The sequence below is a fragment of the Gadus morhua genome, chromosome 10 (assembly GCF_902167405.1).
Source record: "Gadus morhua chromosome 10, gadMor3.0, whole genome shotgun sequence".
Taxonomy (NCBI): domain Eukaryota; kingdom Metazoa; phylum Chordata; class Actinopteri; order Gadiformes; family Gadidae; genus Gadus; species Gadus morhua.
The window spans coordinates 23,814,319-23,829,381 of NC_044057.1; the positions used below are offsets into that span (position 1 = coordinate 23,814,319).

The window sequence follows — 15,063 nt, forward strand, 5'->3', positions numbered from 1 at the left end:
CACCCGGAAGTGCTTCATGGTTCGCGTCCGTCAAAAACATGCAGAAAATACTTTGATATTTTTTGTTCCCTGATAAACACCCATGCCTGTAGGCACCTCCATGCTTGCTAATTACTTTCCTTTAGGGAATATCCCTGTATTTAACGTCTACGATCAAAGGTAAGACCAAGATAAATCCATAGTGTATTGAAAGAGTGTTGAACATTTGTTATGGACCAGATATCAGGTATGGTCGGGAACGGGATAACAAAAAGGGATTTGGGAACCAGATCCCAGAACATCTTTGGTGATCTGGCCTGGTATTGAATTTCGCTCATATGCATTTTCATCTTCTATAACACTATAAAAGAGAGCCAACTTCCATGACGTTAACGTCGGCCTTGGTCAAATGTTTTTTGTAATCACTGTATATAGATCGATGTTATCAGGGTTTACCTCTTCTTCAACAATATAAATGCGTTATTAACAACTAGATTAAACAAACACGATAAAATTGCTAATTTTCTGCCATCGAGTATAGTCCTACGTTTTAGTCCTTGGTCTTTTTGAGTCAATCAGATTCAACTGGTTTAACTGTTGGTCATATTGTAACCATGTCAGTGGCAATATATATTTGTCAAAGGCAATTATTACCAATATTTGATGGTACCATGTTCATTTCGGTGACATGTTTATAGAAGTGAACATCTTCAATTCACCTAATTCATGCAAAAGTCACCCAAGAAGCCTTTTTTCCCCTCTCCAGCAACTTCTTCTTGCAGAGAACCATCCCCCATCTTTCATTCTAGCTTCTCTTCAGCATGTCTCAAAACTTCCCCTACCGGAGATTTCCTGCTCAGACGGAGACGCCTCCACCAGACTATGATTCCCGCCGGCCAGTAGGGGGGGAGTCTGACTTTTATGGACAGCCCCAGCCCACCAGGTCCTTGGCCCATCAGCAGTCGTCTCCTTCCTCTACTGAAACCCCCCACCCTGCCCAGGGTTCGGACGTGGCCGTGGGCCTCCTGCGGAGCTACGGTCTGGATCCCACCGACCTGGCCCGTCTGGCGGAGCTGCCCGAGGAGATGCTCAACCTCGACAGCCTCCCTCACCTCCTGCGACAGCTCAAGGAGGGGCGAGAGACGCCCAGCGCTCCTCCTCCTCCCTTGCCAGCGACCGCCATCGCTCCGCTCTCCTCTCGTCATCCTGGTGCGTCCCGTCCCGCCGCTCCTTCCGCCCCCGCCGCCAACGACCAATGGGCGCAGATCCGGAACCAGCCGGTCCAGTACCCGCTCGGGCACATCCTCTCAGCGGCCAAGAGCCGTTCTTTTGCGCCGCTTTCTTGCGATCGGCAGGACCGCCGGGCCGATCCCAGACCGGCACCTGCTGCCGGGTCCAACAAGCATCCCTCCGGCGCAGAGAAACCCCCGCCGCCTCCCTCGACCTCTTCTTGTTACATGCTGGACTACGGCCACCAGGGGGGAACTGCGTATCACGGTAAGCAAGGGAGAGCCGACAGGTACGATAGGCCCGCTCACGGCCAGCCAGCCTCAGGAAGAACGGCCCTTCCTCGCCACTCTCAGTCCGACCCCGCGGGTAGCTACGGCTCGGGGCCCGCCAGGGACCCCCACAGGGCCCAGCACCGGGCGGAGCCCCCGCAGGATCTTCTTCCCCACAGCAGGGCTGGCGCCGGGCCGGCCGTCGAGGCCCCCACGGCCCCCACCAGGAAGGAAGCCCTGGACTTCCACGGCTCGTCACCAGGAGCCTTCCCGTACTCTTGCTCGCTGTGCGACGTCCTCGCCCTCTCAGCTAAGGTAAGTAACGTCCATCCTGCATGACCCGCGTGCTGCCAAGGGGCTCACCCTGACTGCGAGTGGTCTCTGTGGGGGTGGGAGGTGAGGGCACCTTTTCCTCATTCCACAGCTTTAGTTCTTTTCCTCGTTCTCTCGTCTACAGAGCAGGAAGGAAGGAAGGCAGGTAGGTAAGGAGATGTGAATGTACTAACGGCAGGGTTTTTTTTTTTAGTTTCCTGTGTTGAATCCAATTTTTTCCACAGAAACCTTGTTAAATAAGAAGACCCGGTGTGAGCACTGTGTGTCACACCAAATGAAATTACGAAGGGAACAGGGGGATGGTGCTACTAGCAAAGAACGGTCTCTACTTTATACTCAGTGAGTAAGCCTATTGCTCCCAATTCACAATTTCATTGGGAAGCAACATTAAACACTCAAAATCTATGTCCAACTGTGTAAAACATAAAACTATCCAAACTATAGTCATACATGTCATACAAAGGGCTTATAGTACACCATATAAGTTCAACAAATGGACCCAAATGCTTCTGAATTGGGCTGTGGTGTGGCTATGGTGGCATTGATACTCTTGCTGTGTCCTATGCAATGATTCCAGACTCAGATCATTTAGGTTTTACAGGTTTGAATGTTCATATTCCCGAATGTTTAATAGGAAAAAGATTGGAAAATAGATACGCAAAAAGAACTACACAACGTATTGTCACACTAGCCTTTCCCTTTGTGAAGTTGGCAATACTTAAAATACTGTTAATTGGAAAGCTATAACAAACATAACTGGCTGAAGGAGTTACTGGACTTATTATCAATGGATTGTAAAGCCTCACTAGTAGACGACTGATAGTGGTCTACGTGTCCCATGGACTCCAATAGAGAAGACAGGAATAATATAGCTTGACTCAGAGGGATTTATGCATGAGCCACATGATTGTGATAGTTGGACCTGAGCTGATGATGTTCTGTACCAAGTTATCTAATGTGTTATATTTTCGTGCACACTTATCTTACAAAATTGTACGTTACTTTCAAGAATTCCATTTATTAACTTGAGTCAATCAGAATGCATGAGGTCAATATTTTTTTTCTTACGTAGCTCTCTACAACTTGGTCTGCTTCAAACAGTTTGTGAATGTTCCGCTCTGCTCCGAGCGCAGGTGCGATTTTTTTTTCGTGAAGGGCATGTAGAGCTCTCTGGGCAGCGGTTGGCTTCTCCGACACGTATAGTCCCATGGTGTGTGCTGGATGGACTTGTGGATGTGTGGAGCTCGTTTTTGGCAGCGGCTGATTTTGATGTTCGAGTCCAACGGAGGGTTAGGCCTTCCCAGACGCCTAAGCATAACACTACGGGGTGTGTGGGGATGGTGAAGCTCCTTCAGAGCAGGCGTTTATCTTGATGTCTGCGTCCGAGTGGGGGTTAAGCTTCTCGGACATGTGAAGTATAACGTGTGTCGCATTTCATACATCTTCCATTATACCGTGTCGTTGCCATGGGGATATCCTGTCATGCCTGCTTCCTAGTTTTTTTCCCAGGTTTCTTTCGACAAGATGTAGAATGGATCTAAAGTGAACTGGCAAACATTCCATGTTTGATCTTTTTAAGATCACTTATTATTATTAGGAACTTGATTCAAACCAACTGCTTGTTGGTTCTCCAGGTTTGGACTCAACACATCAATGGATCCCACCATGCCGACAAACAGCTGGCCCTCCTACAGAGGTCTGTAGCCCGCTCTCTCTCTCACTCCAGAGAAATACATATAGACGACACACATACTAAATATACACCTGATAATTGTGTGGGTGCAACTTGAGAAATAAAAGACATCACAGCAGAAAAGGTTCTGGGTTCAAACCCCCATGTCTGCAGTCTGTCTATAGACCGCACCTACTGATTAATGAAATACAGCTAAAATGTTACATAGAATGCAAGAGTCTGCGAGATTATAAAATATAACTATATTTTGTGATTTATGTTGTAGAAGAATTGTTTTAATTTTCCTGTGATCTGGAAACCTAGTATTTATTTTTATTTGACTTACCCTACTTCTATGTATTTTGTATATTGAACCAACACTTATTGGTGTAATTTTTTAAATGGTTGTCCGCTGCTGTGTCTTCTCTTCAAGGTACCCTGAATGGGACTGTCGCATGGGAAGAAAATCAAGGTTAGTTCTCGCCTGTGTCACCTTTTTTATCTCATTCACATTCATTGTCTGAGAAAGACCACAATAGTTGGGTTTCAACAAGACTTTTATATTGAAGGGAACATGACACTTGTTTTTTTGGTTAAACATATACATTTACATTTAGGGCATTTAGCAGACGCTTTTATCCAAAGCGACGTACAATAAGTACATTTGCATCAATATATCGCTGTCGGTACAGAAAGGATGTTCATAGAACCAAGTGCAAGTACAACAATCGCTAGGCTAACCAATTCCCTGTGTTACAGCCATGATAGCAGCTACTGCAGTTGCTACACAGTTAAGAACTATAATACAATACAACACAATACAATACAATTTACATGGTGGCCAGAAGGGGGAGGGTGGCTATGCAGAGTCGAGGTGGACTCTGAACAGTTGAGTCTTAAGTAGAGTTCCACCACTGAGGTCCCAAAACCGAGAAAAGTTGTGACTAAACACAGGATCGATCACCTATTTAACATCTTATAAAAATAGCATTTATGAAAGCGTGTAGCAAAACACTTTTAATCTCTTAAGGTTTAATGACGAACCAGAAAAGCCAAAAGATAAAGAAAGACCCGCCCTTCGCCCTCAGACAACCAATCGCAAACCTGGTAAGGCTAAATCCAGTGTTAGATTCCATGTCATCATTTGGCTGCTCTAATGATCTAACTCTGCATCCTCTCATAGAGCACCAAAGGAATAAAAGGATGGCAAAAAAGGTAACCAGGCTAATATTTAACACCACTTAGTTAGGCTTTCAACTTTAAAGTTGGATTGGTTATAGTAGTTTGTGTGCCGTTTGTTGTACGCTAAAGTCTAAACAAAACTGCTTGTTTGTTTCTCTAGACCGGGGGGGGGAACAGCAAAGTGGTGTGTGCCAAATTTGAGGCCAAGTGCGTTGACGAAGTGTGCCTCAGGACATTAATCGAACCCTTCGGGAAGATAGTCAAAGTTCTGATGTTCCCTTGTTTGGTAAGTCTGATGAATCTCCTGCCATGTGTGCATCAATGCACTACATGTAGGTTTTAAGCAGTGTGCCTTTATCCAAAGAGACGGTGAAACAATGAGGCTGAGATCAAAGCCTACTGTCAATATTGGAGTAGCTGCACGAAATGAAAAATGCTAGTTATGCTAGCTATCTAGTTAAAAACTTGAATTTTTATCAACTTTATTCTAATATAATTGATTGGTGTTTATATCGCTTTATGTGAGTATTTATACAGGAAAACCTGATTATAGATTCAGTGTATTTTTTTAAGTGAAATATAAATACAGTGAATAACGTCCTGATTTTCCTGTCGGGGAATAATAAGGTACCGTCTTTTAAAGAAAAACACTGATTTCCATCCAAAAACATTGATGTTGATGGTTATTCAATATGTTTGTTTTCTCCATTACAGCTAGCCATTAGAGCTCTCTCTAGCTCTCAAACCCAATCCCTACAGACCTTGATGAGGCCAGCAGTAGGGCTGCTCGATTATGGAAAAAATCCTCATCATGATTATCTCGGTCAATATTGGAATCCCGTTTTTAAACGATTATTTTTGAGTTTGTAAGTCAAAATAATGCATTTATTCAGCATTTCTCTCCAAAAAAAACCACACAAATTTCCCCTTGAAAATATTCAAATAGAAAATAATGTACAAGTATGTATCCAGCTGTTCTGATTGACAGTTTAAAATAAGTATACTTACATAAAAAAAAAAAAAAATCACTATCAAAATGTGATTAATTGCAAAGCCTTACCCAGTAGCCTGTAGCCCGTTCTGTAGCCTCCATGTCAGCCAGGCTGGGCTAACCATGGTGCTAATCCACCCCTCTCCTCCAACCGCCAGGCGTTTGTGGAGATGGGCTCCAACGAGCAGGCCAGGGACCTGGAGAAGTACTACGGCAGTAACCCGGCCGCGGTGCAGGGCAAAGAGGTCAGCTTCGAGCTGTCCTCCACCTTCAGCTTCCTGCAGGTACGTTTGTCTGTATTATTATGAAATGGAATAATTAATCGATTGGACGTTGATGTTACAGTGGAGCGAGACGTGTTCATTTAGATTTAAATTGGAATTCATTTTCTCTCATCACGGTCCAGGTTTAAGTTTGCCTATATGAAAACACAGGGCTCCAGCTCCTAAAACAATAACATCAAAACGAGCTACAAAATCTATATCCAGTGTCGCCCTTTTGTTCTGTATTGGACGTTGTATATGAGATATATTCTATGTTTAACATTATTCAACTCTACTCTCCGTTCTCTCCCAGAGCTCCCGGGTGCTGAGCTTCACGCCGGCTCCTCCAGGAGAGGACGGCTTCTCGGACCTCATCAGTGTAGTGAAGCGGTTTGGGGCTCCGCTGTACACACTGGCCCTGCCCTCACTGGTGAGGAACCCCTTCAGCTGCCTTCTCTTTAGTCCAGCAACCACGGGGAACAGGAGACATTCAGGGATACTATCAGTATTAAAGCCGTCTAAAATGTTACAACTCTGCTACCTTTAACTGGCAACTCGCATGTGATTTGAACACCTGTAGAGTGGCCACCAACCGCCAGTTTGAGGCATTCATGATACAACAGATACAAGCCTATGGTGGGCCACGGGATCAATAATCATTTTTTTACCTCACATGGCGATTGATAGTGGCAGACGTTTATTTATATGAAAACCTTCGAGATTGCCGCTCTTAGCTGGCTCAAAAGGACACCATGTGTTACCTTAAAGGGGAGGAGCACGTGCGGCCCAGCTATTTCCGACGCCGTTTATGAAGCACGCATGATGTGAATTATTTTCACAACTCGATGTATGAAGCAGTACCCTTATATTCCAAAAGTGGCTTAGCGTCGGAGTTCCCCTTCGTTGGATGCCGTTTAAAAATGTCATACAGCTCAATGTAACGCAAGCTTTGGTTTTGGTCTCACCAGGCATTTGTAGAGATGAAGATCGAGGCAGAAGCTCAGAAGCTCGTCAACTATTATGCCACCAACAGCCTGAAGGTGAACGGGGCAGAGATCAAGGTCAGCTTCTCCGGAGAGTACAACACACTCATGTAAGTTCCTTCCTGCCTCCAACATGTTTCTGCCAATAGATTTCAGGTGCATAATAAGTATTGTCTTAATCCTGTTCACTACATATGATACACCCGCCCATACGAGTCGTAAGGTGTAAATCTCCCAGCTTTCTTGCAGCATTTCACAGAGGCACGCCCCTTTTGATCGTAGTATAAACCTTCCCACTCATAGTTCTGAGAGCAGACCGAGTTCACTGAAGCTGACCGTACGACTCGACAACAAAAATGGCTGCGCCCGTAAAGAGAATTATTTTCTTTGTATTCGTACCACGTTGGTCTTTTTAATGTAGCTTTAAATGCTCTTACACACATTGCTACATTATTCCGGTCACCAATGTATGCAATCCACGGTCTTGCTGTGCCTGCAATTCAATGTAAAGTTGTGTTTGTTTTCCGAGCTGGTTTGCTAAAGAGGCTAATATTAGCCAACAATAACGCGTCAATGTGAAACTAGAACGCTTTAAGGTGCTACGAGCCCGAAATGACGTCATGTTCTCGCTAGAGCAGGTCAGACGTACCGGCGTACCATACAAATGGGTAGCACCATTAGTATACAGGATTTGGGAACGATAGAACAAGGGAGTGACTTCAGACACAGCCCGAGAGAGAAGCAGACAGCTCAGTGTCTCTACTGCCCCCCCAGGCGAGTGTCCACAGCCAGAAAGTACGAGGAGCAGGAGAAGGGAGCAGAAGGAGCTGGAGGAGGAGGCTCCTGCGTTACCAAGCGCTCCAGGAGCCGGAGCCCGAGGAAGGGGAGCAGCCCTGGAGCGGACGGGAGCCATCCCAAGAGGAGCCGATGGGGCGGAGAGGAAGGGGAGAGGAAGAGGAGGAGCAGCTCGCCGTCCCGAGAGAGGAGGCAGGGGAGCCATCAGCCGCCCCGCGCCTCGGACGGTGTGTCCCTTACTGAGGAGGCGGTGGTAGACGCAGACACACCCCCAGGTAAGGAAGCCCTCGCAGGACAAACCTAATGCTTGAGATAATAATCATATTTCACAATTAATGATGAATTACAGTTGAAGCTAGGGTAGGCAATTAGTCAACAATGGGTCTATCAAGCCTTGTGGCTGCAAAGGCAGGGTGCGGGAAGGTAGCAGTGTTGTGACATCAATCATTTAATTCCGGCCGAATTAAATGATTGGACAGGTTTATTCCAGGCCTGCAACAACCGCAGATACCAGATTATTATTTTTTTTTTGTCAGCATATCATTTGTTGCTGTTGTAATTTAAAGAGGATGGACGGACCGTACTTGTCAGTGTTCATGCCGTTTTTTTTGTATTTGCAAGTCAGAGACTTTTTAATGAACCAGAAGCGCCCCCTCTTGCTTTAGCACAACCAGGATCGGAGGCCGAGGTCGGGATCCCAGCTGGATCTGATCCAGATACCAACGAGGCCGGGACTACTCACGACACGGCAGAGTAAGTCGTCCCTACCGTCGGGCTTTAAGCTGCGCAGAACCTTGCACACTTTGAATCGGAGGGGGGGTCGGACCCGCTGATATATATCTGCCCCCGCTAAGGTTGAACGATTTGGGGAATTAATCGAATTTCGACCGATGTTGCGATTGCGATTTAGTGTGCTTTTTTTCTTTTTAAAGTTCCTTATGTAAATTATTCACTAAACACAAGCAATAAATCATTATATAGCACTAACAAAACAAAACATTGGAAGCAGTAAACATATAAACTGCTCTTTCCTTCAGGCCAGGCCTATGTATTGAGATGAATTGATGCTGGAATTGATATCATCTTATTTTCTTTATTTAACTTTTGAATTGTAAAAGAAAAATAAATACTTATCTTAATGATCTCCAGTCAGTAACAGAAAGATATCACAAAAAAATATATATATATCGCAACCTTTACGATTTGCAAATCGCTTCCTATTACATGGCGAGGTCGGTTTAAATTAAATGAATCGTTCAGCTCTCGCCCCCAACCTAATGAGGCGAAAGAATATAAACCTTCCAGTTGACCCAGACGGGAGCCCGTCTGCTGGGAGACATTAGGAGCCTGACTTGAGAGCGGTTGTACTCTGTGGGGGCTGCAGGACGTCTGAAGAGGAGAGCGACATCGAGGGGATGGCGGTGATAGGAGAAGACGGCGAGAGCCTTGACGATGACGATGGAGATGGAGATGGCACGTCAGATACATCCGGACCCCCAGAACAAAGTAAACAAATAAGACGTCAAGAAAACACGCGTTAATTGACTTGTTACTAGAGTCCAATCTAATACGTGACGTCATGCTTCTCCTCAGTCAAAGTGAAGGAGGAACCAGAAGAAGAGACGCAGATCTGCGAGGAGAAAGAGACGGCCTCTGTACCTGAGCTTAACAACCCGAAGGAGGTGGATGAGGTTATTGTATTGTATTATATTATATTTTCCATGAATAATAATTGTTGTTTTAGATGTAGTAATTTATGCTTAGTATCAATGTCGTACAAACAACTCTATTATCCTTTTTCAGCTCTCTGCTAGCAGGTATTCATTTAGCCTTGGTTGGGGTTTCAGAATTATTCGTGTATTAAGATTTGGTTGAATTTAACTCTGGCGACAGACATTGTCACCACACAAAGATAGATCAAACATCATAGGGTATTCTCGTTCTGGTCTTGGAAATTCTGATGTGTAAAAGTGTTTTCCTTACTGCTGAAATCATTTGATCAAATTTGATCCATTGATCAAGTCAATAGCTGGTAGAAGTTTAAAGGTCCCATGACATGCCACCAGGTGTAGTGTGATTAGCCTGTACAAGCCGTTTTGGCAATATGTCCCTTATGACATCACAAGTGGGTGTGTCCACCTAGATGTGTGCTGGATAGATCAGTCTACCAGCCTACCCAGTGCACTGTAGCAAACGTTGCTCATCTATCCAGCACAGATCTAGGTGGACACGCCCACTAGTGATGTCATATGGGGCAGATTTCCGAAACGGCTTGTAAGGCTAATCCCACTCACACCTGGGGGTGTAATACGTCTCCTATAAGTCTTTTATCTTTCCAGGATGGGGAGGAGGAGGAGCCCAACTTCCTGGATATCCTTGAGAACTGCATCACTCTCGATGAACTCTGCGAAGAAGACAAGGAAGAGAACGATGAGAAAGAGATGGAGAAGGAGGAAGAGGAGAAAAATGAGAAAGAGACGGAGATGGAGGAAGAGGAGAAGGATGAGAAAGAGATGGAGAAGGAGGACGAGGAGTGTATTTATGAAGGTACTGCTACCAGAAGTGACAGGCAGGCAGTCGTTTCATGTCTACAACCTGGATCACTGCAGATGCCCTCAGGCCAAATAAGCTTTCTAATCACGTGTTCTCTCTGTAGGAATGGTGCTGCTGTTGACCTTTGTTGTTTTTTGCTTTTCAGATAAGCAGGAGGAAGGGGAATCCAAGGTGAGGAACGGGGAACGGGTCTTTGCTGCTCATTCTGCTTCTTCCAGTTCGTGCAATATTGAAAAAAATGGTCTTGTGTCCAAGGTGATCCACTTCAGGAACCTCCCATCATCGTGCTTCACCGACGGCGAGTTTGTGGATCTTGTGAAAGACCAAGGAAAGGCGGTCCGGTATTTCCTCGTCCCTGACCGCCGAGAGGTGAGGATGGCTGCGGCTGACGTTGTGTCCCTCTCCTCCTCCTGCTTGTGTCTCTGTGCTTTGCCCCTCTTCTTGTTAGCTTGACTGATCAAATTGATTTCGATGTCATTATGTCGACGATCAATCTTTCCCCATTCTCCTCTTGCGAAGAGTTCCATTGTTTAATGAAGGAGAAGGAAGTTTCCCTCTGAATTCATACATTTCTACATGCGTCTGTTAACCAGTGGGGTGGTGGTTGTCTCTCGCAGGGTTTCATCCAGATGTCCAGCGGGTCTGAAGCCGTACTGGCCTCCAGGGAGCTGCTGGGGAACAACCCTAGCTTTAAAGGCTCTGTGATGGACTTAACACTGACCGCCACGTACCCCAGTGTGTCCGCAGGGTAAGACACCCCCGTGCTGTCCTATCCATGCTGAAGTTCTGTTTGGAAGCGTTTAAATCGAATCCATTGTCTCCCAAACACAACACACCTGCATTAAAGGGGCCAAACTTTTCCTTGTGGCTTTGTTTCGTCGGCATATGCACATTAAAGAACAAGCCGAAGACATTAATGGGAATCAAAGGCTTGAATTTCGGGCATCCTGCACTGTGCAATACGTAACGCAAGATAACAAATAGAAGATAACATGACTCGTGCAAACCGCTGGTATAGAATGGGCTTGTGTGTTCTCTCCCGGCACCCAGGTGGAAGGTGTTAGACTCTGGGCCGGACGAGGACAGGGTGGAGGGAACAAGAAGGAGCGGCAGGAGCGGCTCCCACTCAGCGTCGCCACCACCACCCACCGCGTTGACGGAGGAGCCCTCTCACCTCAGCGCTGCGGAGGAGGAGTCGCCGCCTTCATCCAGGAAGTCCTCTTCAGAGCAACAGGAAGTGGAAGTGCCTCGCCGGGAAGACACTCCAACACAGGAAGTGGATGGCTCGGAAGATGCGGCGTCCGAACCAGGAAGTGACGACCAGGAGCAACCAGACGAGGCCGGCGGGGACGAGACCACACCCACTCCAGAAGGACAAACGCCACAGACAGATGAGGTACAGTGATGTGATGACTAACAACACACCGAATGTGGGTTAGGGGAGTCGACAAACCAAGAAGACCTGCGTAAATATGATGAGAAATCAGTCATGAAAAATATTAAATTGATTATACTTCACGTCACATTTGGTTCCTTGAAGATATACATTATTTTTTTACTGGCTATGCAATTCTTCTCATGATATTAACATGCATGCTATGGTCATGTTTTAATGCAGAACTCGGAGGGCGTTTGCTTGGAAGATGTGGAGTCCGAGCAGACTGCAGCTTGTACAGAGAGGTTGGGTCAACCCCAGCCAGGGCCTGCAGGGGGCGACGTGGAGCCTGCTAAACCCACAAAACCCATCGGTACGAATGATGCATAGCGGAAAGGCCAATTCTCTCCTTTACATTTCCTTATTTGTAAACAGGCTCAACTCTTTTGGCATGTTGACGTTTATTTGAAGGAGAAACTTGGCGCTAGTCTCCGCCCGACATAAAAAGAAATGGATATGCGAACTCGCCGTCTTTTGGTAACTTTTTTTTCGAGATTTAGGGGAAGGGCCATGTTGGTGTTCAGGCTTTGGCTTTTGCACGAGCTACTCTCACTAGTGACCCATCAGATTTGGGGGGAGCGATGTAACCAGAATGAATGGGGTATCTCATGCAATAGCACTGGTTGAACTCATAGAGGGCAATTAAAGGGACTTTAGAAAATTAAAGTAATATAAAGGCGAGAAGAACGCATTTCCAATTTTTTTACGACAAATCGCAACAGACTGGGCTACTCGGGAGGGGCGCTTGATTCAAAACAGAACATTTTTGAAAGACACTGAAATTGGTTTTGCAGAAAGGAACAGTGTGAGAATAATAAGGGATATTTCTAACATACAGGCATGTCACTCGATTCTAGTAGCGCCCCCCAAATGTAATTATTTCCCCTAAAAAACGCATGATCTGGGTCTTTAAAAATAGCCGTGCTTGAAATAAACCCTCACTCAAATTGTGATCATCATTGTAAAGATAATTTGCCACAGATTAAACCTTTGTGGTCCGATACCGTTGTCCCAACTCTCCCTTATTCACAATCCTCGATCTAAAACCACTTGCCCTTCTTCTCCTCGTCGTGGGGGTCACAGGTGCCGAGTTCGTCCGTCCCGTCGTCGGCTACTTCTGTAACCTCTGTGAGGTCATCTACGTGGACGAAGAGGAGGCCAAGGTCGAGCACTGCAGCAGCCTAATACACTACCAGAAGTACAAGGTGACACCCCTCACACACTACCAGAGATACAAGGTGACACTCCTCAAACACTACCAGAGATACAAGGTGACACTCCTCAAACACTACCAGAGATACAAGGTGACACCCCTCACACACTACCAGAGATACAAGGTGACACCCCTCACACACTACCAGAGATACAAGGTGACACCCCTCACACACTGCCAGAGATACAAGGTGACACCCCTCACACACTGCCAGAGATACAAGGTGACACCCCTCACACACTGCCAGAGATACAAGGTGACACCCCTCACACACTGCCAGAGATACAAGGTGACACCCCTCACACACTACCAGAGATACAAGGTGACACCCCTCACACACTACCAGAGATACAAGGTGACACCCCTCACACACTACCAGAGATACAAGGTGACACCCCTCACACACTACCAGAGATACAAGGTGACACCCCTCACACACTACCAGAGATACAAGGTGACACCCCTCAAACACTACCAGAGATACAAGGTGACACCCCTCAAACACTACCAGAGATACAAGGTGACACCCCTCACACTCCCAGAGATACAAGGTGACACCCCTCACACTCCCAGAGATACAAGGTGACACTCCTCACACTCCCAGAAGCACATTTATTATTGCAACACAGACACACAATTATTAGTTTTACTTCACGTGCGGCTTACGAATCAGTGAGCAGAGTGGTTACATATGATCTTTAATTATCCGTAGCTTGTAAGTACATCATCTCAAATATCAGAAGCTTGTAAGTACATCGTCTCCTGTGACCTCATATGCTTATCAGGTTACCCCAAATTTTACTGTTCCATGGATACTAATTATTCTTTTTGCATCGTCTTTCAGGAGCACACAGGCCAGGACCCTTGGAGCACCTGAGACAATTTTGATTCAGATGGGAACGAACGCCTTCCACTGATTGGCTTGTTATACCATGTAACTCATACCCTCATTGGTCAGATGCCCCTTCATGCAACTAGCTAACCATGTCTGCCATGAAAAGGCAAATGGCATTTTTTGTTTCGTTTCTCGATTTTAAAATGGTTAACCCACTTTTTGTGGAACTTGCTTTGTTTGTAAAGCATTTTGTAATCCTCTATTGAGATGTTCAATGTGCATAGTGTTAAGCCCATGTAGTCGGGCATTATGTCTTAAACAAGCACATCACTGCACGGTCATTTCTGATAGGTTTTTTAGTTGTATGTAACTTTTGGACATCTACACCGCATTGGAACTTGAAGAAAAGGCTTTTATATTTTAAAACCGTGCCATTTATTTTTCCAATAAAGAGTTACGCCTCGTGCCGTTATGGCTTAGTTCCGATCACATCGACCCGGGTTTGATTCCTGCCCTCGTTTCTTTGCTGCGTGTCCTCCCCTCCAACATACCCTCCTGTCCATCTCAATATTGGAGCATAAAAATGAAAAAATAAACTGCACTTTAACGGCATATATAAGTGTCACACGCTACATCCATTCATACAAAGGTTGCAATGTGGCTTCAAATTGGCTCACCAGTCTTATGAACCTTCAATGTCTTGACAGAGAGAGCAGGGGTCTCCAAATGGCGGTTTCTCAGTCTCTGTAGCCATGTCTTCTGGCTCGCCCCAGAAGACATTTTTCACGGACTGACGCAGGAGCGCTCGGGTAGGAAGCTATTGGGACACATTTTCTGATAACATTACTGCCCCTACCGAGGTTCAGAATCCGATCAAGCAAATGCTGATTTTATCAAATGTTGCGGTAACAACTTTTCAAATCGGAACGGATTATTGATTTTAGATGCAATAGAGAGGCAGCTAAAGAGTGAATCATACACAATTGAAAGCTATGGAAATTGACACATTATACAAATATTTGTGTACTTTCTGATGACCAAATGTCATTTGGTGATTATTGGGGCCATTGTGAATCGAGCAAAACAGGACCGACCTTCCCCACAAACTAAATTATTTTTCTCTCAGGTCATTCCAAGTCAATTCACTTCAGGGTTCTTTTATTTGTCGGTTTCACACCCTCAAAAAAAAAGACGGATAATAGTTATTTTATCTGTAATAAATTAAATACGGTAATGATTTCTGTAACCAACCAATCTTTCTGAAAGCAGCGAGGGTTCCCCGTTCCCATTCGGGCTTCCTTATGTTGTACTTGCTTGTTAAAATAACTGC

The 15,063-nt window shown here is 45.5% G+C and overlaps 1 protein-coding gene across 2 annotated transcripts; it reads left to right on the top strand.

Moving 5' to 3' along the window:
• The first annotated feature begins 2 nt into the window (after positions 1-2).
• Positions 3-14,345, top strand: matr3l1.1 (matrin 3-like 1.1). Of its 2 annotated transcripts, none has more exons than XM_030368711.1 (22): positions 3-159; positions 746-1,793; positions 3,446-3,507; positions 3,917-3,955; positions 4,514-4,590; positions 4,667-4,698; positions 4,826-4,951; positions 5,815-5,940; positions 6,233-6,349; positions 6,888-7,012; positions 7,677-7,972; positions 8,363-8,450; positions 9,082-9,203; positions 9,291-9,388; positions 10,037-10,244; positions 10,396-10,421; positions 10,506-10,619; positions 10,868-10,998; positions 11,301-11,646; positions 11,869-11,998; positions 12,769-12,890; positions 13,743-14,345. In XM_030368711.1, the coding sequence occupies exons 2-22, from the start codon at positions 801-803 to the stop codon at positions 13,773-13,775; spliced, it is 3,411 nt and encodes a 1,136-aa protein (XP_030224571.1). In that variant the 5' UTR covers positions 3-159; positions 746-800; the 3' UTR covers positions 13,776-14,345. The 2 variants fall into 2 exon arrangements, with proteins under 2 accessions (XP_030224571.1, XP_030224573.1); XM_030368713.1 differs by having other exon boundaries at positions 9,291-9,379.
• Positions 14,346-15,063: the final 718 nt, after the last annotated feature.

What these genes read in the sequence shown, in the direction of transcription:
- matr3l1.1 (XM_030368711.1), top strand. Translation starts at nt 801, where the DNA reads ATGTCTCAAAACTTCCCCTACCGGAGATTTCCTGCTCAGACGGAGACG. An exon ending in AGACGCAGACACACCCCCAG is followed by an intron (nt 7,973 to 8,362) that starts GTAAGGAAGCCC and finishes CTCTTGCTTTAG; the next exon opens with CACAACCAGGATCGGAGGCC. An exon ending in ACTACTCACGACACGGCAGA is followed by an intron (nt 8,451 to 9,081) that starts GTAAGTCGTCCC and finishes TGGGGGCTGCAG; the next exon opens with GACGTCTGAAGAGGAGAGCG.